The sequence below is a fragment of the Nerophis ophidion genome, linkage group LG10 (assembly GCF_033978795.1).
Source record: "Nerophis ophidion isolate RoL-2023_Sa linkage group LG10, RoL_Noph_v1.0, whole genome shotgun sequence".
NCBI lineage: Eukaryota > Metazoa > Chordata > Actinopteri > Syngnathiformes > Syngnathidae > Nerophis > Nerophis ophidion.
Genome location: NC_084620.1, coordinates 50,051,213 through 50,072,200, shown reverse-complemented (window position 1 = coordinate 50,072,200; position 20,988 = coordinate 50,051,213). Strand labels below are relative to the sequence as shown.

The following is a 20,988-nucleotide window of genomic DNA, read 5'->3' as shown; positions in this document are numbered from 1 at the left end:
TTATTTTTATTGTTTTATTTGACAGGGACAGTACAATTAAACATTGCTACCCATAGGTAACCGATGTCAAAGTAAATAAGACTAATTTACAACCCTAGTCCCTGGTTAGGCTTTCCAAGAAAAGTTGAGAAAAGTGAAAAACACATACAAAAAGAAGTACAAAATAAAAACACATAAAAAAAATTTGGCCCCATTTGTGCATACTACACCATGTTCTAGTGCTCACACTTCTGATTTTCCTTAAGCCACTTTTTCAGTTTTGTGGAGAAAAGTTTAATGTCGGACTGTGACTTTAAAGGCCTACTGAAGCCCTCTACTACCGACCACGCAGTAAGTCTGATAGTTTATATATCAATGATGAAATCTTAACATTGCAACACATGCCAACATGGCCGGTTTAGTTTACTAAATTACAATTTTAAATTTCCCGCGGAGTTTCCTGTTGAAAACGTCACGGAATGATGACGCGTGTTTGTGACGTAATTGGTTGGAGGGGACATTTTAGCCCAGCACCACTTACGGCTAAACGTTGTCTCTTTTCATCGCATAATGACACAGTAATTTGGACATCTGTGTTGCTGAATCTTTTGCAATTTGTTCAATTAATAATGGAGACGTCAAATAAGAATGCTGTTGGTGGAAAGCGGTGGAAACACAGCCGGTGTTTCTTTGTTTGTTGTGAAGCTTTAACTCAGAGCGGTCAAGCGAACATGTTTCTCTACGTCAACCAGCAAGTTTTTGGATAGGAAAATTGGGATATTAAGTTGGCTCTTACCGGAGACTAGAGTGGATTATGCGACCTCCTCCTGTAGCTGTCAAAAAGGCAGCTTTGATCTTGGCTCCTCCATTGGCTTCTCTGAGAGACACTGGCGTTCACTGCAGCCCCCGGACTTTCAGATATGACTTTATAATCTCACTAAAACACTATTAACACGATAAGCAGATAAGGGATTTTCCAGAATTATCCTAGTAAATGTGTCCAATAACATCTGAATCGCTCACACTGCTGTCGCCTGGAGCAGTCACCTTTTCTTTTTTTTGTGCTTCACTCTAACTTTCCTCATCCACAAATCTTTCATCCTCGCTCAAATTAATGGGGAAATCGTCGCTTTCTCGGTCCGAATCGCTCTCGCTGCTGGTGGCCATGATTATAAACAATGGGAGGAGCTTCACAACTCGTGACGTCACGCGCACATCGTCTGCTACATCCGGTACAGGCAAGGCTTTTTTATTAGAGACCAAAAGTTGCAAACTTTATCGTCAATGTTCTCCACTAAATCCTTCTGGCAAAAATATGGCAATATAGCGAAATGATCAAGTATGACACATCGAATGGACCTGCTATCCCCATTTGAATAAGAAAATCTCATTTCAGTAGGCTTTTAAAATCATATATTTTCCTTTGATGTATTTAGCATTTTAATTTGTTTGTCCCGGACCTACAAGTATTGATTATGAAATAATTTAAAGATATTTCACCCTTCATGAAACACCTGTCAAGCGCCATGCACTACAGTTCTCGTAATAAACAATTGTATAATTGTTTGTATCAATCCCAATGGATGCCTAAAATAGATAATTTAGGTAAAGCAACAAAAAAACATATTTAAAGGCCTACTGAAACCCACGACTACCGACCACGCAGTCTGATAGTTCATATATCAATGATGAAATCTTAACATTGCAACACATGCCAATACGGCTGGTTTAGTTTACTAAATTACAATTTTTAAATTTCCCGCGACGTGTGTTGAAAACGTCGCGGAATGATGACGCTTATGTGGACGCGTGCTTGTGACGTTATTGGTTGGAGCGGACATTTTATCCCAGCACCACTCACGGCTAAAAGTCGTCTGTTTTAATCGCATAATTACACAGTATTTTGGACATCTGTGTTGCTGAATCTTTTGTGATTTGTTCAATTAATAATGGAGACTACAAAGAAGAATGCTGTTGGTGGAAAGCGGTGGATTGCAACTGCTTTTAGCAACCAAAACACAGCCGGTGTTTCTTTGTTTGTTGTGAAGCTTTAATATGGAACAGAGCGGTCAAGCGATCATGCTTCTCTACCACATGTCCACCGGCAGGTTTCGGTGAGAAAATTGTGGTAATAAGTCGGCTCTTACCGCAGACATGAGCGGAGCTTGCGTTCTCCTGCAGCTGTCAAAGAGGCAGCTGCGACTTTCTTGGCTCCCATCAAAGACACCGGCGGTCACCACACCCCTCCGACTTTCAGGTATGACTTTATAATCTCACTAAAACACTAGTAACATGATAAGCAGATAAGGGATTTTCCAGAATTATCCTAGTAAATGTGTCTAATAACATCTGAATCGCTCCCACTGCAGACCCCTTTTATTTTTCTTTCTAGTGCTTCACACGAATTTTCCTCATCCACGAATCTTTCATCCTCGTTCAAATTAATGGGGAACTTGTCGCTTTCTCGGTCCGAATCGCTCTCAATGCTGGTGGCCATGATTGTAAACAATGGGAGGAACTTCACAACTCCTGACGTCATGCGCACATCGTCTGCTACATCCGGTACAGGTAAGGCTTTTTTATTAGAGACCAAAAGTTGCAAACTTTATCGTCAATGTTCTCCACTAAATCCTTCCGGCAAAAATATGGCAACATTGCGAAATGATCAAGTATGACACATCGAATGGACCTGCTATCCCCGTTTGAATAAGAAAATCTAATTTCAGTAGGCTTTTAAAATCATATATTTTCCTTTGATGTATTTAGCATTTTAATTTGTTTGTCCCGGACCTACAAGTATTGATTATGAAATAATTTAAAGATATTTCACCCTTCATGAAACACCTGTCAAGTGCCATGCACTACAGTTCTCGTAATAAACAATTGTATAATTGTTTGTATCAATCCCAATGGATGCCTAAAATAGATAACTTAGGGAAAGCAACAAAAAAACATATTTAAAGGCCTACTGAAACCCACGACTACCGACCACGCAGTCTGATAGTTCATATATCAACGATGAAATCTTAACATTGCAACACATGCCAATACGGCAGGTTTAGTTTACTAAATTACAATTTTTAAATTTCCCGCGACGTGTCTGTTGAAAACGTCGCGGAATGATGACGCTTATGTGGACGCGTGCTTGTGACGTTATTGGTTGGAGCGGACATTTTATCCCAGCACCACTCACGGCTAAAAGTCGTCTGTTTTAATCGCATAATTACACAGTATTTTGGACATCTGTGTTGCTGAATCTTTTGCAATTTGTTCAATTAATAATGGAGACTACAAAGAAGAATGCTGTTGGTGGAAAGCGGTGGATTGCAACTGCTTTTAGCAACCAAAACACAGCCGGTGTTTCTTTGTTTGTTGTGAAGCTTTAATATGGAACAGAGCGGTCAAGCGATCATGCTTCTCTACCACATGTCCACCGGCAGGTTTCGGTGAGAAAATTATGGTAATAAGTCGGCTCTTACCGCAGACATGAGCGGAGCTTGCGTTCTCCTGCAGCTGTCAAAGAGGCAGCTGCGACTTTCTTGGCTCCCATCAAAGACACTGGCGGTCACCACACCCCTCCGACTTTCAGGTATGACTTTATAATCTCACTAAAACACTAGTAACATTATAAGCAGATAAGGGATTTTCCAGAATTATCCTAGTAAATGTGTCTAATAACATCTGAATCGCTCCCACTGCAGACCCCTTTTATTTTTCTTTCTAGTGCTTCACACGAATTTTCCTCATCCACGAATCTTTCATCCTCGTTCAAATTAATGGGGAACTCGTCGCTTTCTCGGTCCGAATCGCTCTCACTGCTGGTGGCCATGATTGTAAACAATGGGAGGAACTTCACAACTCGTGACGTCATGCGCACATCGTCTGCTACATCCGGTACAGGCAAGGCTTTTTTATTAGAGACCAAAAGTTGCAAACTTTATTGTCAATGTTCTCCACTAAATCCTTCCGGCAAAAATATGGCAACATTGCGAAATGATCAAGTATGACACATCGAATGGACCTGCTATCCCCGTTTGAATAAGAAAATCTAATTTCAGTAGGCTTTTAAAATCATATATTTTCCTTTGATGTATTTAGCATTTTAATTTGTTTGTCCCGGACCTACAAGTATTGATTATGAAATAATTTAAAGATATTTCACCCTTCATGAAACACCTGTCAAGTGCCATGCACTACAGTTCTCGTAATAAACAATTGTATAATTGTTTGTATCAATCCCAATGGATGCCTAAAATAGATAACTTAGGGAAAGCAACAAAAAAACATATTTAAAGGCCTACTGAAACCCACGACTACCGACCACGCAGTCTGATAGTTCATATATCAACGATGAAATCTTAACATTGCAACACATGCCAATACGGCAGGTTTAGTTTACTAAATTACAATTTTTAAATTTCCCGCGACGTGTCTGTTGAAAACGTCGCGGAATGATGACGCTTATGTGGACGCGTGCTTGTGACGTTATTGGTTGGAGCGGACATTTTATCCCAGCACCACTCACGGCTAAAAGTCGTCTGTTTTAATCGCATAATTACACAGTATTTTGGACATCTGTGTTGCTGAATCTTTTGCAATTTGTTCAATTAATAATGGAGACTACAAAGAAGAATGCTGTTGGTGGAAAGCGGTGGATTGCAACTGCTTTTAGCAACCAAAACACAGCCGGTGTTTCTTTGTTTGTTGTGAAGCTTTAATATGGAACAGAGCGGTCAAGCGATCATGCTTCTCTACCACATGTCCACCGGCAGGTTTCGGTGAGAAAATTATGGTAATAAGTCGGCTCTTACCGCAGACATGAGCGGAGCTTGCGTTCTCCTGCAGCTGTCAAAGAGGCAGCTGCGACTTTCTTGGCTCCCATCAAAGACACTGGCGGTCACCACACCCCTCCGACTTTCAGGTATGACTTTATAATCTCACTAAAACACTAGTAACATTATAAGCAGATAAGGGATTTTCCAGAATTATCCTAGTAAATGTGTCTAATAACATCTGAATCGCTCCCACTGCAGACCCCTTTTATTTTTCTTTCTAGTGCTTCACACGAATTTTCCTCATCCACGAATCTTTCATCCTCGTTCAAATTAATGGGGAACTCGTCGCTTTCTCGGTCCGAATCGCTCTCACTGCTGGTGGCCATGATTGTAAACAATGGGAGGAACTTCACAACTCGTGACGTCATGCGCACATCGTCTGCTACATCCGGTACAGGCAAGGCTTTTTTATTAGAGACCAAAAGTTGCAAACTTTATCGTCAATGTTCTCCACTAAATCCTTCCGGCAAAAATATGGCAACATCGCGAAATGATCAAGTATGACACATCGAATGGACCTGCTATCCCCATTTGAATAAGAAAATCTAATTTCAGTAGGCTTTTAAAATCATATATTTTCCTTTGATGTATTTGGCATTTTAATTTGTTTGTCCCGGACCTACAAGTATTGATTATGAAATAATTTAAAGATATTTCACCCTTCACGAAACACCTGTCAAGTGCCATGCACGACAGTTCTCGTAATAAACAATTGTATAATTGTTTGTATCAATCCCAATGGATGCCTAAAATAGATAACTTAGGGAAAGCAACAAAAAAACATATTTAAAGGCCTACTGAAACCCACGACTACCGACCACGCAGTCTGATAGTTCATATATCAACGATGAAATCTTAACATTGCAACACATGCCAATACGGCTGGTTTAGTTTACTAAATTACAATTTTGAAATTTCCCGCGAAGTGTCTGTTGAAAACGTTGCGGAATGATGACGCTTATGAGGACGCGTGCTTGTGACGTTATTGGTTGGAGCGGACATTTTATCCCAGCACCACTCACGGCTAAAAGTCATCTGTTTTAATCGCATAATTACACAGTATTTTGGACATCTGTGTTGCTGAATCTTTTGCAATTTGTTCAATTAATAATGGAGACTACAAAGAAGAATGCTGTTGGTGGAAAGCGGTGGATTGCAACTGCTTTTAGCAACCAAAACACAGCCGGTGTTTCTTTGTTTGTTGTGAAGCTTTAATATGGAACAGAGCGGTCAAGCGAACATGTTTCTCTACCACAAGTCCACCGGCAGGTTTCGGAGAGAAAATTGTGGTAATAAGTTGGCTCTTACCGGAGACATGAGCGGAGCTTGCGTTCTCCTGCAGCTGTCAAAGAGGCAGCTGCGACTTTCTTGGCTCCCATCAAAGACACCGGCGGTCACCACACCCCTCCGACTTTATAATCTCACTAAAACACTAGTAACACAATAAGCAGATAAGGGATTTTCCAGAATTATCCTAGTAAATGTGTCTAATAACATCTAAATCGCTCCCACTGTCAACGTCTTTTATTTTTCTTTCTAGTGCTTCACTCGAATTTTCCTCATCCACAAATCTTTCATCCTCGCTCAAATTAATGGGGAACTCGTCGCTTTCTCGGTCCGAATCGCTCTCGCTGCTGGTGGCCATGATTGTAAACAATGTGAGGATGTGAGGAGCCCTACAACCCGTGACGTCAAGCGCACATCGTCTGCTACTTCCGGTACAGGCGAGGCTATTTTATTGGCGACCAAAAGTTGCAAACTTTATCGTCGATGTTCTCTACTAAATCCTTTCAGCAAAAATATGGCAATATCGTGAAATGATCAAGTACGACACATCGAATGGACCTGCTATCCCCGTTTAAATAAGAAAATCTCATTTCAGTTGGCCTTTAACTCCAGTGGCAAAGACTTCCGCAGATGTGAGGCATTCAATGAGAACGCAGACTGACTCTTTACACATCACATCAGGGACTAATCCATAAAGACACTTAAAAAAAGCTTTTACAAATGAGAAATTTTTAGATTTCTTTTTTTTTTTTGTGCTTCACTCTAACTTTCCTCATCCACGAATCTTTCATCGTTGCTCAAATTAATGGGGAACTTGTCGCTTTCTCGGTCCGAATTGCAGTTGCTGCTGGTGGCTATGATTATAAACAATGTGAGGAGCCCTACAACAGGTGACGTCAGGCGCACATCGTCTGCTACTTCCGGTACAGGCAAGGCTTTTTTATTAGCGACCAAAAGTTGTGAACTTTATCATCGATGTTCTCTACTAAATCCTTTCAGCAAAAATATGGCAATATCGCAAAATGATCAAGTATGACACATAGAATGGACCTGCTATCCCCGTTTAATTTAAATAAGAAAATCTCACTTCAGTAGGCCTGTAAGGAGACATTGATCAAGCACCTTCGGTTTGGTTTGCAGGCTGGTCGCTGTTGATCGACGTCTGGATGTTGCTGAAGGAGGCAGGCGGAGCAGACTGTTGCAGCACCCCGATGGCGTTACAAAACTGATCTGCGAGCTGGGCGCACACACAAATTGGTTATATAAACGTTTTATGTGATTAAAGTACAATTGTATCAACGTTTGGCGGGTATGTTCTTTAACACGTTACCGAATTGACGGCGTCTTGCAGCTGTGTTAGTCTGTCCGCCATGTTTGTTTACTGTCTTCTTCGTTTTACTCCAACCGGAAGTGGAACCACCAAGCGACTGCGACACATCACTGCCCCCCCTTTGTTCTTCTTCTTCTTCTTTTGTTTTTATGGCGGTTGGCAAGCAACCTTCTGGTGCGCATTACCGCCACCTACTGTAATGGAGTGTGGACCGAGGTGGATCCCTACTCTATCTTCCAGGGGTGTCAAAGAGTTGGCCAAAAATTTAAACTGAACAAAGCTGCAGGCCAAAAGTTGAACAAATGAACTTTTTAATAGGGACCCAAACAAGTTTTGCATTGAATATTGAACAAGCAAGGCTTATATAACTTTATAGTGACATGCAAAATCGAGTTTCAAATAATAATAATTTAAAAATATTAATGGCATATCAAATAAAATTTAAATAAAAATTGAGTGCCTCTTTTCTATTTGCAGCCTTCTGAGGTAAATATCAAAATAAACATTGTCCACAGGCTAAAAATAAATTTGAAAATAAAATAACAATAATGAATGAACCAAACATTCAAGCCTTGAAGTAACAAGAGAAAGTGCATGAATAAATTGTTAATTATTGCTCAGTTTGCTACACTTATTTGCTTGAACAATGAATATGGAACAAGCAATAAGTATATAACTTAATAGTGCAAAATCAACATTCAAAAAACAAACGGAAAAAAAATAAATGGTCAAATAAATACCATTTTAATAAAACATTTAATGCCTCTTTTCTATTTGCAGCCTTCTGAGGTAAATATCAACATTACATTTTTCCACGGGCTAATAAATCTTAAAATAAAATAATAATGAGATGGGTGGGGTTGGTGGTGGGAGGCGGGTTTTGGGGGTAGTCAGTGCTGCAAGGGGTTCTGGGTATTTGTTCTGTTGTGTTAAGGTTCGGATGTTCTCCCGAAATGTGTTAGTCATTCTTGTATGGTGTGGGTTCACAGTGTGGCGCATATTTGTAACAGTGTTAAAGTTGTTTATACGGCCACCCTCAGTCTGAGCTGTATGGCTGTTGAGCAAGTATGCGTGGCATTCACTTAAGTGTGTGTACAAGTCGCATATATCATGTGACTTGGCCGGCACGCTGTTTGTATGGAGTAAAAGCGGACGTGACAACATATTGTAGACGACGCTACAGGCAGTGCCTTTATAGTACCGGCGGGCCAGCTCCAATGTTAATCTGATATTGCCTCAAGGGCCAAATGAAATTGTACGGCAGGCCAAATTTGGCCCGCGGGCCAGAGTTTGACACCCATACTATATTATTTTATTCAACCCAGTGTTTTTTAAATATGTGTATATTGCTTTATATCCTGTTTTCTGAATGCAATCCTGATATATCTCCCACTTCTAACCTAATATTTTATTTCGCTAACTTACTTTCCAGTATTTCTCTTTCTCTATTGTATTTCCTACATTGTATTAAAACATGGTCAACATTTTTTATCTGATGGCAAAAATCACACAGCCCTGTAGTATGTTTTCCTATCAATTTTAGTGAACTATTTAGACGTGTATGTCCTAATCTCATTCTAGTAATAATGTCTTCTTCCTTCCTATTTCTACCCCCTCCTCTCATTACACCTACTCTCCTCTGGACTTTGTAATACTCTCTACCTTTTGTTTCCTTATTCCAATTATCCTGCCTTTTGTTTATTGTGTTCTATCTTAATTATGCTCTTCACTTCTTCTTTACTGTGCTTAATTTCCATGTTTACTTCTGTTTTAGTGGTTGCTTGTTTTGCATATCTATCAGCTAACTCATTCCCCACATATCCTACATGAGCAGTAACCCAGAGAAATGTTACCACACCTTCCGCTTTATTTATCCTGTAGAATGCCTGAACAGTGTCATAAAACAGGGGTGTCAAACTCAAATACAGAGAGGGCCAAAATTTAAAACTGAACAAAGCCGCGGGCCAAGGTTGAACAAATGAACCTTTTAGGTCAGGGGTAGGGAACCTATGCCTCTAGAGTGACTGCATCTGGCTCTCAGATAAATCTTAGCTGACGTTGCTTAACACGATAAGTAATTGATAATTCCGCTGGTAATCACAGTGTTAAAAAAAACGTTCAAATTATAAAACATTCTCATGCATTTTAATCCAACCATCCGTTTTCTATCGCACTTGTCCAAGATGTCGCATTAATGGTAAGAAGTATTATATTTATCATTGGTTAACTGTAGAATAACAATGTTATTCAAAAGAATAAAATACTTATTTTACTCTAAAAATGTTGGTCTTACTTAAAAATGCACGCTTTTAGTTGTACCGTATTTCCTTGAATTGCCGTCGGGGCGCTAATTAATTTAAAACCTTTTCTCACTCCTGTGTTTACCAAAGGCATGCAGTAAAGACAAGCATGCGCTAATTGTTTTAAAACCTCTTCTCAGTCCGGCGCTTACCAAAGGCATGCGGTAAATTTAGGCCTGCGCTTATAAATTTGAGTGTGATGTAAAGCACATTTAATTAAAAAAAAATGTATGGTCTTACCTTTACTTATAAATGAAGTCTATGCGCAGCTCCTTCTGATCAAAAGCATCGATAACTCGTTTACAGAAGTATTCCTTATCTTTCTTCAGTTTTAAAAGTATCTCTGTCTCGCTGAAGATCTTCCTTTATTACCTCCTGCTTCGATTGTAAGTTCAGTTTGGAAAACTGCTTTATTTTAGATATGTAATCCTCCATGTTGAAAGTGCAAGCAAGAGGAAAAAATAAACAATCGCTGCTCACTCTTGCTGCTTGTTGTCGCTTCTTCTGCAGCCGGATAGTCGCAAGAAGGATCACTAGCGCCCTCTACCACCAGGAGGCGGCATATTTGACACACGCAGCTACGGTATATTAATAAAACATAGCTGCTTACTGTTCTTTTGAGCATATTCAATAGCTTGGACTTTAAATCTTACTGAATAGCTCTTAATTTTCTTCCCTTTATGCGATTTCAAATGATTGAAATCAGCCTCCTCCATTTTGAAAATGATGACAGGTGAAGTGTCACTCGTGATGTGACGAGTTTGACCCGGCGTAAATTCTAGGCATATGCTAATTATTTTGCCAAACGCGTTTGACCCGGCGTTAATCCTGAGCCGGTGGTAATGCTAAGCATGCGCTAATTATTTTGCGAAACGAGTTGGACCCGGCAGTAATTCTAGGCAGGCGCCTAATATATACCTGGCGGCAATTCAAGGAAATACGGTATTCAGTGTTAAAAAAATATTATATGGGTCTCACGGAAATACATTTTGAAATATTTGGCTTTCTTGGTTCTCTCAGGCAAAAAGGTTCCCGACCCCTGTTTTAGGTGGTAGCGTGTAGTTAGTGCTGCAAGGGGTTCTGGGTATTTGTTCTGTTGTGTTTGTCATTCTTGTTTGGTGTGGGTTCACAGTGTGGTGCATATTTGTAACAGTGTTAAAGGTCTTTATACGGCCACCCTCAGTGTGACCTGTATAGCTGTTGACTAAGTATGCATTGCATTCACTTATGAGTGTGTACAAACTGCTTATATCATGAGGCTTGACCGGCACGCTGTTTGTATGGAGGATAAGCGGACGTGACGACAGGTTGTAGAGAACATTAAAGGCATTGCCTTTAAGGCACGGCCCCCAATATTGTTGCCCGGGTGGAAATTGGGAGATATTCACGAGAATGGTTGCCCAGGGAGATTTTCGGGAGGGGCACTGAACTTTGGGAGTCTCCCGGGAAAATCGGGAGGGTTGGTAAGTATGAGTATTAGCGGTGAATGCGGTGTTATAATACTGGCGGGCCAGCTCTAATGTTAATTTGATATTGCCTCCAGGGCCAAATGAAATTACATGGCGGGCCAAATTTAGCCCACGGGCCAGAGTTTGACACCCCTGTCATAATCTATATCTTATCTTGTTTCTGATGCTATGTTTTTTATGCACACGACTACTTTCCTTGCTTTGTTTTCCTCTATCCAGTTAACTGCCATTTAAATTGCTACCAATTCCCCCGTAAAAACAGATAGTTTATCACTGATTCTTTTATTTAACACCATGTTTCCTTGCGGGATAACTGCAGCAGCCCCTACCTTACTATTTATAATTTTTGATGCATCTGTATATATCATGATGTTGTCAAAAAACATTTCCTCAATCCATTGTTCTATCTGGTAACTATTTATTTTCTATTCTTTAATAATTGCATGTTCACCTTTGGGTTGTCATACATCCACGGTGGTATTGCAGGAATTGGTACTGTAGGGCTAACTTTAATATTGTCAATTTGAGCTTTGTTAGATATGTCTCCTATTACCCACCCAAAACTATTAATTTTTTTCTTCTCTTTTTCTTGGCAGTTTATTAGCACTTGACGGGTTGGATGTCCTTGCTTGGATCCTTATAAGTTTGCCCAATAAACTGCTGAGAGTTGATCTCCCCTCATGTCCAAATGTTTTTTGTTTATTTCTATTTGTAATGCTGCAACTGGGGTTGATTTAGTAGCTCCACAACATAACCTTAAAGCCTGTGACTGAATCCGGTCTATTTTCCCAAGTAGTGTTTTTGAAGCAGATTGATAAATAATACATCCGTAATCAATAACAGATGGAATTAAAGTGATATATATTGTTTTCAATGTCAACCTATCAGCCCCCCAATCTTTACCCCTCAAAGCCCTCATTATATTTAACACCTTTTTACTTTTCTCCACTATTTTGCTGATGTGGGTTGACCAGTTAGTATTTTTATCAAACCTTATTCCTCAATATTTAAATACTTGAACCTCTTCTATATTTTCTCCATAGAGTTTTATTTGGAGCTTGTTTTGTACTTTCCTCTTTGTAAAATGTATGACTTTTGTCTTTCCAACAGAGAATCTTAAACCCCAAGCCGTTCCCAAGTCTTGAACATTATTTACCGCTTTTTGAATCTTCTTTTCTATATGATTTGTATTTCTACCTCTCTTCCACGTCACTCCATCACCAGCAAACAATCCCACCTCCACTGAACCCTCCCACTTCACTAAAAACTTCATTTATCATGATGGAAAATAGTACTGGACTTATTATACTCCCTTGCGGGGTCCCATTTTCCACTTCATATTCTCCGCTATATTCATTCTCTATTTTTACTAATAATGTTCTACTTGTTAAGAAGTCTTTTGTCCATCTGTACATTCTTCCTCTAATCCCAATCTTATTTCATTTCATCAGCAACCCGTTTCCACAACATATATGCTTTCTCTATGTCAAAAAATACCGCAATTATACTTTCTTTATTTATTTGTCCCTTCCTAATTTCCTCTTCTAGCTGCACTGCTTTGCAAAAAACACTTTGGTAGTTTTTTATTATTTATTTTGATTCTAAATAATATATTAGTCTTTCATGAATCATTTTTTCCATTACTTTGCCCAAATTTGAGGTCAATGCTATCGGCCTATAATTTCCTGCCTCTTCCGGGTCTTTCCCTGGCTTGCATATTGGAATTATTACAGCTGTTTTCCACTCAGCTAGTAATTTTCCTTCTTCATATATCCTATTATATAATTTCAAGACCACTTCTTTCCCGATGCTACCTAAGTTTTTGATCATTTGATAACTCACCAGGTCTTTCCCTGGCGTCATATTTTTAACCTTTTTTAAAATTCGAACCATTTCATCCAAGGAAAAAGTCAAAATAGTGTTGGTAAAGCTATTATCGCTGTCTTCCTTCATTTGCCCAATATTTAAACTAATATTTTCTTCTCTCTTTAGTTTTTCTACATTTCTGAAATTATCATTACTGTGCACTTTAACAAAGGTTTTTGCTAAAAGTTCTGCTTTTTCTTTATTTTCTACCACACACCGTGTTCCATCTTTCATCACAGGATTTTTATCTTCTTTTCTGACCCCTGACATTCTCTTGATCATTCCCCACACTTGGCCTAAAGGAATAGTTCTATTTAGTGTTTCACAAAAATTTCTCCAATAGTGTTTTCTTGTTTTTTTAATAACATACCTTAGTCTAGCTTGGTGCCTTTTATATTGCATCATATCTTGGGAATTATGAGTTCTTCTCAATATTCTAAATGCTCTATTCCGTTCTTGTATTGCATCTGTGCACTCTTGTGGCCACCACGGCACTATCTTCCTTCTTCTCCCTATATTACTCCTTGGTATGTTCTGCTCGGCTGCTTCCATTATGCACTTAGTAATATCTGTATTTTGTTCACTTCCTGTTCTCAATATATTCACAATATATAGTCCATAAGTAAAAAGTAATCACAATAAAAATAAATAATTGGTGAAGTAAGTTTTATCCCATACGATAAGTAAGATTATGTTTGGAATGAATGGGTGAATAATATCAGAATGTTTATCATGGTTCTTCTTTTTTGTACTTTGTAAACACTTCCAGTTTGAAGAGTTTCTTAAGGTGGATGATATTAGTACATTGTTTGGTTGCTTTGCTTAATCCATTCCATAATTTAATTCCACACACTGATACACTAAAGGTCTTAAGTGTTGTACGTGCGTACACATGTTTTAAATTACATTTTTCTCTAAGATTATATTTCTCTTCTTTTGTCAAGAGGAATTGTTGTATATTCTTGGGAAGCATGTTATAGTTTGCTTTGTGTATAATTTTAGCTGTTTGCAATTTCACTATGTCGTGGAATTTCAGTATCTTTGATTCAATAAATAAAGGGTTTGTATGTTCTCTATATCCAACATTATGTATTATTCTAACTGATCTTTTTTGTAACACTGTTAGTGAATGAAGTGTACTTTTGTAATTATTCCCCCATATTTCTACACAGTAACTCAGATATAGTAACACTATTGAGCAGTAGAGAATATAAAGTGATTTTTGGTCTAGAACATATTTGGCTTTATTCATTATTGACGTATTTCTTGCTACTTTATGTTGGATATTTTTTACATGAGATTTCCAGTTTAATTTATCATCAATCGTTATACCTAGAAATTTGGTTTCATTTACTCTTTCAATTTCTATTCCGTCTATTTGTAATTGTGTTTGACTTTCTTTTCTACTGTTACCAAATAGCATTATTTTACTTTTACTGACATTCAATGATAGTCTGTTTTTGTCAAACCATTTTTTTAATTTGTTCATTTCTTCTGTTATTATTTGTATTATCCTCTGTGTGTTCTCTCCCGAACAAAACGCTGTTGTTTGTTCTGTGTCGTGTTTGTGTCTTCTCTCCATTGCTCTGTTTATTGCAGTTCTGAGTGTTGCTGGGTCAGGTTTGGTTTTGGAATTGGATTGGATTGTTGTGGTATTGCTGTGTATTGTTTTGTTGGATTGATTAAAAAAATTAAAATAAAATAAAAAAATCGATTCTGAATCGCACATATCGTGAGAATCGCGATTAGTATTCGAATCGATTTTTCCCACGCCCCTACTTTTCATACATTGTTTCATACGTAAACAAACTGCCACAATCAAATACTGCATTACGTCATCCCCCTTCGTCCTTGTTTGTAATCACGCGAGATTCCGCGAGATGTGATCAGTTTGATTTTATTTTGAAGATGTTGCAGTTAGATATAACCTTATCATTTATAGTCTTCGTTAATAATTTGATACTTGTTTATTAAGGGCCAACAAAGTCTGAAAACCGTGCCGCCCATATTTGATTGTGTTTCCAAGGCGACCGGTCGTGAAATAAGGAGCCGCCTTGAGTTACTCATTGATGTCTGCTAGCCTGCAGCTAATGTTAGCTTCGCAACATCAACAGGAAGTAACGAGCAAGCTAAATCCTAATGTCTTGCATTTTAAGTTCTCCAGGTAATTCATACTTTTTTTATTTTATTATTCCACCTCGAATATAACAGCAGTGTTATAATCTACCCGACACAATGTGCCGTTTATAATCAAGGTTTGGTGAATTAGTGTAGCCTAACTTCGTTTGCTTGCTAGCCTAGCATGTTAGCATTTGCTCTTCCGAGTAGATAAATTAATATCACTCTGTTTATCTCCGTCGTTAAATTTACCTAAACTTCCTATCATAGCGTTTATAAACACGCGTATTTAAAATGGATGGCTTAAAGCAGATTTGGCAGTGCAATTAGAAGGGATAGCAACATGCTGGGGATAGCAACATGCTAAGTGTGTTTTTATTTTACTACCGAATAAGCGAAGCCTTTTTATAACTTGATATCAACGTGTCTGTTTTGAGATATCAAGCAGGATACATTAGTCCATGGCAGACATGTTTTGTTTTGACGGAAGGCTATGGTGTCAATTCGACCATGCATACAATAAAAGGGACAAGCGGTAGGAAATGGATGGATGGATGGACATACCGTCACGGTCAATAGTCTACATCCATCCATTTTCTACTGCTTATTCCCTTTGGGTTCGCGGGGGGCGCTGGTGCCTATCTCAGCTACTATCGGGCAGAAGACGGTGTACACCCTGGACAATTCGCTACCTCATTGCAGGGCTAACACAGATAAACAGACAACATTCACACTCACATTCACACACTAGGGTCAATTTAGTGTTGCCAATCAACCTATCCCCAGGTGCATGTCTTTGGAAAAGTGTACATACACTTGTAAATAACGTAATGTCATGGCTGACTTGAGTTTCCAATCATTTCTACAACTCTTATTTTTTGTGATAGAGCGATTGAAGCACTTCCTTGTTGGTAACCCCCCCAAAAAATGTATGAAGTTTGGTTCTTTTGTGAATTTATTATGGGTCTACTGAAAATGTGAGGGTCTAAAGCAGGGGTCACCAACCTTTTTGAAACCAAGAGCTACTCTTTGGGTACTGATTAATGCAAAGGGCTACCAGTTTAATACACACTTAAATATATTGCCAGAAATAGCCAATTTGCTCAAGTTACCTTTAATAAATAAATCTATATATATATATATATATATATATATATATATATATATATACATATAAAATGGGTATTTCTGTCCGTCATTCTGTCATACATTTTTTTTTCTTTTAGGGAAGGTTTTTTGTAGAGAATAAATGATGAAAAAAACACTTAATTGAACGGTTCAAAAAAGGAGAAAACAGGAAAAAATGAAAATTAAATTTTGAAACATGGTAAATCTTCAATTTCAACTCTTTAAAATTAAAAATTCAACCGAAAAAAGAAGAAGAGAAAAACTAGCTAATTCAAATCTTTTTGAAAAAATTAAATATATTTATGGAACATCATTATTCATTTTTCCTGATTTAGATTAATTTTAGAATTTTGATGACATGTTTTAAATAGGTTAAAATCCAATCTGCACTTTGTTACAATATATAACAAATTGGACCAAGCTATATTTCTAACAAAGACAAATCATTATTTCTTTTAGATTTTCCTGAACAAAAATTTTAAAAGAAATTCAAAAGACTTTGAAATAAGATTTAAATTTGATTCAACCGAGCTATACTGCCCCACATTTATTTGACACATCTTATCCATGCTATTTATAATGTATTAAATGTAATAAAATACCAATTGACTAATTTAGAGTTACATTACAGGTTTGATACACACATTTTCAACACGGTATTACTATAAAATATATAATGAAATATTAAGTAATTTCACTTTATGTGTCAGTAAAAAAAAATATTTCTTGCCTTATACTTTCACATTTGGCTAAATTACTCTTAAAAATATATTTTTTCTTGTTCTTTGTGGCAATCTCACTGGACAGCCGTCTAAAAAGTCAATTATTGCCCTCAGGATTATATGTTGAATGCATGTATCTGATCTGATACGTCAGGCGTTTTAGGAAAAAACTTATCGCCGATGACGTAGAGTGCTCAAAAACGTATGTATCACTTATGATACATTTGGTGTTGTAGGTTTTAAAGACTAGCAGGCATTGTTTGTGGGAAAAGTAAAATATTAGTTCCCACCGATGTGTGTAATTTCCACAGACATGAACTGCACTTTGGAGAAAGTCCTGGCCGATGCCAAATCGTTGGTGGAAAGGCTCCGTAACCATGACAACGCTGCAGAACTATTAATTGAGCAGACAACCTATCTCAACAAGCGGGTGGATGCAATGAAGCAGGTAGGGCGCTCAGGCCAACACGTAAATGACTCGTATGTTAAAAGTATCAGGGTCTTAGTGACTGTCTATGTATTTGTTGTATCCCAGTACCAGGTGGAGATTGACACACTCAACCAGGTTGCACGTCATCGTCCTCGATCCAGTCTGATCCTGGGCATCCAGCAGGAGAACCGTCAAATCCGAGACCTCCAGCTGGAAAATAAAGGTTGGCGTGGACGGAACACGTCAACCCGTTTCATCTCGTTCTGTTTTCAAACTGCTGAAAGAGATTATCAATGCTCACGTTTTATGCAGAGCTACGGACGTCGTTGGAGGAGCACCAGTCTGCGTTGGCGCTCATCATGACCAAATATCGGGAGCAGGTGTTCAGGCTGCTCATGGCCAGAAAGAAGGACGACCCTGCCATTGTGAGCCAGCTGAAGGAGAAGCACACAACGGTGAGTGTCCGACTTTTCTGAACTAACTGTACCTGTTGTTGTGTGTTTGGGACCTCCACAAGTCCCGAGAATGTGAAATCAAATCACGGAGGAAGGCGGAGATATTTATAAAATAATCTTGCTCCAAACAAGCCGTTTAGAATTTGAGACTTGACGTATTTTGCCAAAGTGACGTCAGCGGATTTCTCCTCATTATGCAAAGTTTGGCACCGTGTCGCCAACTGGAGCGTCCAGCAGTAGTACACACCTTTTCTACCGAGAGTCACACATGAAAAAAAAATCAGTTTTTTTTACAAACAGTGAAAATGCAACAAACAGTGAAAAATGAACGTGAAGGGTACCAAATAAACTTACCTACAATCTATTTGCTGAATTTCCCTCAGGGATCAATAAAGTACTTTATATTCTATTCTATTCTGTTCTCTATATGACTAAGCTACCTACTTAGTGGTTAGAGTGTCCGCCCTGAGATCGGTAGGTTGGGAGTTCAAACTCCGGCCGAGTCATACCAAAGACTATAAGAAAATGGGACCCATTGCCATCCTGCTTGGCACTCAGAATCATGGGTTGGAATTGGGGGTTAAATCACCATAAATGATTTCCAGGCACGGCACCGCTGCTGCCCACTGCTCCCCTCACTTCCCAGGGGGTGATCAAGGGAATGGGTCAAATGCAGAGGACAAATTTCACCACACCTAGTGTGTGTGACAATCATCGGTACTTTAACTTAACTTTGTTGTGAAAATCTCCTTCTTCGTCTGTGGAAACGCTTCCTGCCCACACTGCTTGGTGCCTTGTCTGAGCTGCTGTGACTTACTTTACCATAGTAACTAATTAGATTACCATAGTAACTGGTATATTATACATAAGCGTAGATTCCAACCATTGAAATACAAGGTATAGTTCAAGACTTACGGTCATTAGAAAACAAGACTGCACATCATAATGGCAGCTACAGTTTCCATCGTAAAGACCAAAAAAATGTAATTTAGGGATGTCAGGCGGGCCAGATTGAAAAGCTCAATGGGCCGCATGTGGCCACCGGGCCTTAATTTGTCCAGGTGTGGTTTATTGTGAGCGAACTGTGGTGCTGAATTTCCCCCAGGTATCAATAAAGTACTTTCTATTGTTTGTATTGTATTCTAAATTACAATAATAAACATATGTTTAATGTCCCCTAAGATTTTTTGTTAAAATAAAGCCAATAATGCAATTGTTTTAATTAGATAAGTATCGAAGTACATTTTGGTACCGGTTTGGTATTGGTACAACCCTAATTACATGTTATGTAGACCACAAGGAAGTGTTTCAAATGTAGAAAAAAATCATAATATGGCCTCTTTTTCTGTCATGTTTTGGACGATAATTGGACCTGAAATCCTCCTTTTGTTTGTTCCAGGAAATGCAAGCGCACATAGACAAGATCAACGAGATGGCTTCTGTGATGAGGAAAGCCATAGAGGTGGACGAGGGGCGGACGTGTGAAGACGAAGAGAGGATTCAGCAGCTAGAGGTGAAAGCAAACCACCACAAACACTAATGGCTGATCTTAACACACACATTGTAATGTGTTGAAGCTGGAGAACAAAGGACTGAGAGAGCTGCTTGGCATCAGTCGTGAAGCATTCCTCATCCTCAAAAGCGAAGACTCGTCAGAAAGCACTTCGCTGTCGCCACCACTGACCAACACTGATGTCAGCTTACAGCAGAGTTAATAGTGGAGGTGACCGACCCACCCTTCCACGACTTGACTGCCGGTGCATTTACTGTATCACCTTCCTGCATTTGAACTATCACTTTCTCTATTTTTGGTACTTAGAGGTTTGTGTGTTTAAACACAGCCTATGGCACTTATGAAAACTTGAACGTGTGATTGTGCTGAAGGAAAGTGTGCGATAGAATAAATCGTATAAATATTAAATGTTTTATTTTATGCTCTTAAATACACATTTTCCCCCAAAAAAACATACAATTTGAGACAAATAATCTGTGGTAATAAGCACAAATGTTGTACAATGGCAAAATATTATAAATGTAATAGCAGGCACCTTTTTCCAGCTTTGCGTTATTATTCAAGCCAGCTCTTTAAGTAGTCTTTTTTTTTTTTATTCTGTCAATTTAATCTAATATATACTTTGGAGTGAGCACTGTCATGCGTTACAGCGCGGGTGTCCAATTTTTTTGACTTGGGGGTTATTACATTGAGCTAAAAAAAATAAGCCAGGGACCAAAAGTCCATGTAAAGTAACTTTATATATATATCAATCAATGTTTACTTATATAGCCCTAAATCGCTAGTGTCTCAAAGGGCTGCACAAACCACTACGACATCCTCGGTAGGCCCACATAAGGGCAAGGAAAACTCACATATATATATATATATATATATACAGTACAGGCCACAAATGTTGCGTTTTCTTTATGTTCATGACTATTTACATTGTAGATTGTCACATAAAAACTATGAATGAACACATGTGGAGTTATGTACTTAACAAAAAAAGGTGAAATAACTAAAGACACATTTTATATTCTAGTTTCTTCAAAATAGCCACCCTTTGCTCTGATTACTGCTTTGCACACTCTTGGCATTCTCTCCATGAGCTTCAAGAGGTAGTTACCTGAAATGGTTTTCGCTTCACAGGTTGCATAGTTTTGATGCCCTCAGTGCCAATCTACAATGTAAATAGTCATGAAAAAAAGAAAACGCGCAGAATGAGAAGTTTTTTCAAACTTTTGGCCTGTACTAATGTGTATATATATATATATATATATATATATATATATATATATATATATATATATATATATATATATATATATATATATATATATACACATATATATAAAATTGGATATTGAGAGTATGTGGAAGTTGGACTCCTACCTTGTTTACGTCCGTGACGACCTCCTTAAAGTTTTGTAATCAATCAGAAATATCAAGCAGCTAAAATGTGCCAAACGTAGTTTTAATTATATGTGTTGTGCTTGTGACATTTTTTTTTTATAATATCCGCAAAGTTCAGTGAGCAGGTTGTTATGTGTGACAATGTATGGTGACTTCATGTG

General features: G+C 38.3%; 2 protein-coding genes across 3 annotated transcripts in view; one reads left to right on the top strand and one right to left on the bottom strand.

Annotated features, from left to right (window-relative positions):
* The window catches only part of med21 (mediator complex subunit 21), a 16,062-nt gene extending 8,498 nt beyond the window's left edge, over window positions 1–7,564 (bottom strand). Inside the window, exons 1-2 of the mRNA XM_061914028.1 lie at window positions 7,432–7,564; window positions 7,224–7,338 (exon numbers count right to left, since the gene is read on the bottom strand). Coding sequence (XP_061770012.1) covers window positions 7,224–7,338; window positions 7,432–7,473 — 157 coding nt within the window. The 5' untranslated portion in view covers window positions 7,474–7,564. The remainder of the gene's footprint in view (window positions 1–7,223; window positions 7,339–7,431) is intronic.
* Window positions 7,565–14,923: 7,359 nt separating this feature from the next.
* fgfr1op2 (FGFR1 oncogene partner 2) lies at window positions 14,924–19,840 on the top strand. Of its 2 annotated transcripts, XM_061914027.1 has the most exons (6): window positions 14,928–15,230; window positions 17,346–17,482; window positions 17,570–17,687; window positions 17,777–17,919; window positions 19,319–19,432; window positions 19,497–19,840. In XM_061914027.1, the coding sequence occupies exons 1-6, from the start codon at window positions 15,206–15,208 to the stop codon at window positions 19,632–19,634; spliced, it is 675 nt and encodes a 224-aa protein (XP_061770011.1). In that variant the 5' UTR covers window positions 14,928–15,205; the 3' UTR covers window positions 19,635–19,840. The 2 variants fall into 2 exon arrangements, with proteins under 2 accessions (XP_061770010.1, XP_061770011.1); XM_061914026.1 differs by having other exon boundaries at window positions 14,924–15,230; window positions 17,346–17,687.
* Window positions 19,841–20,988: the final 1,148 nt, after the last annotated feature.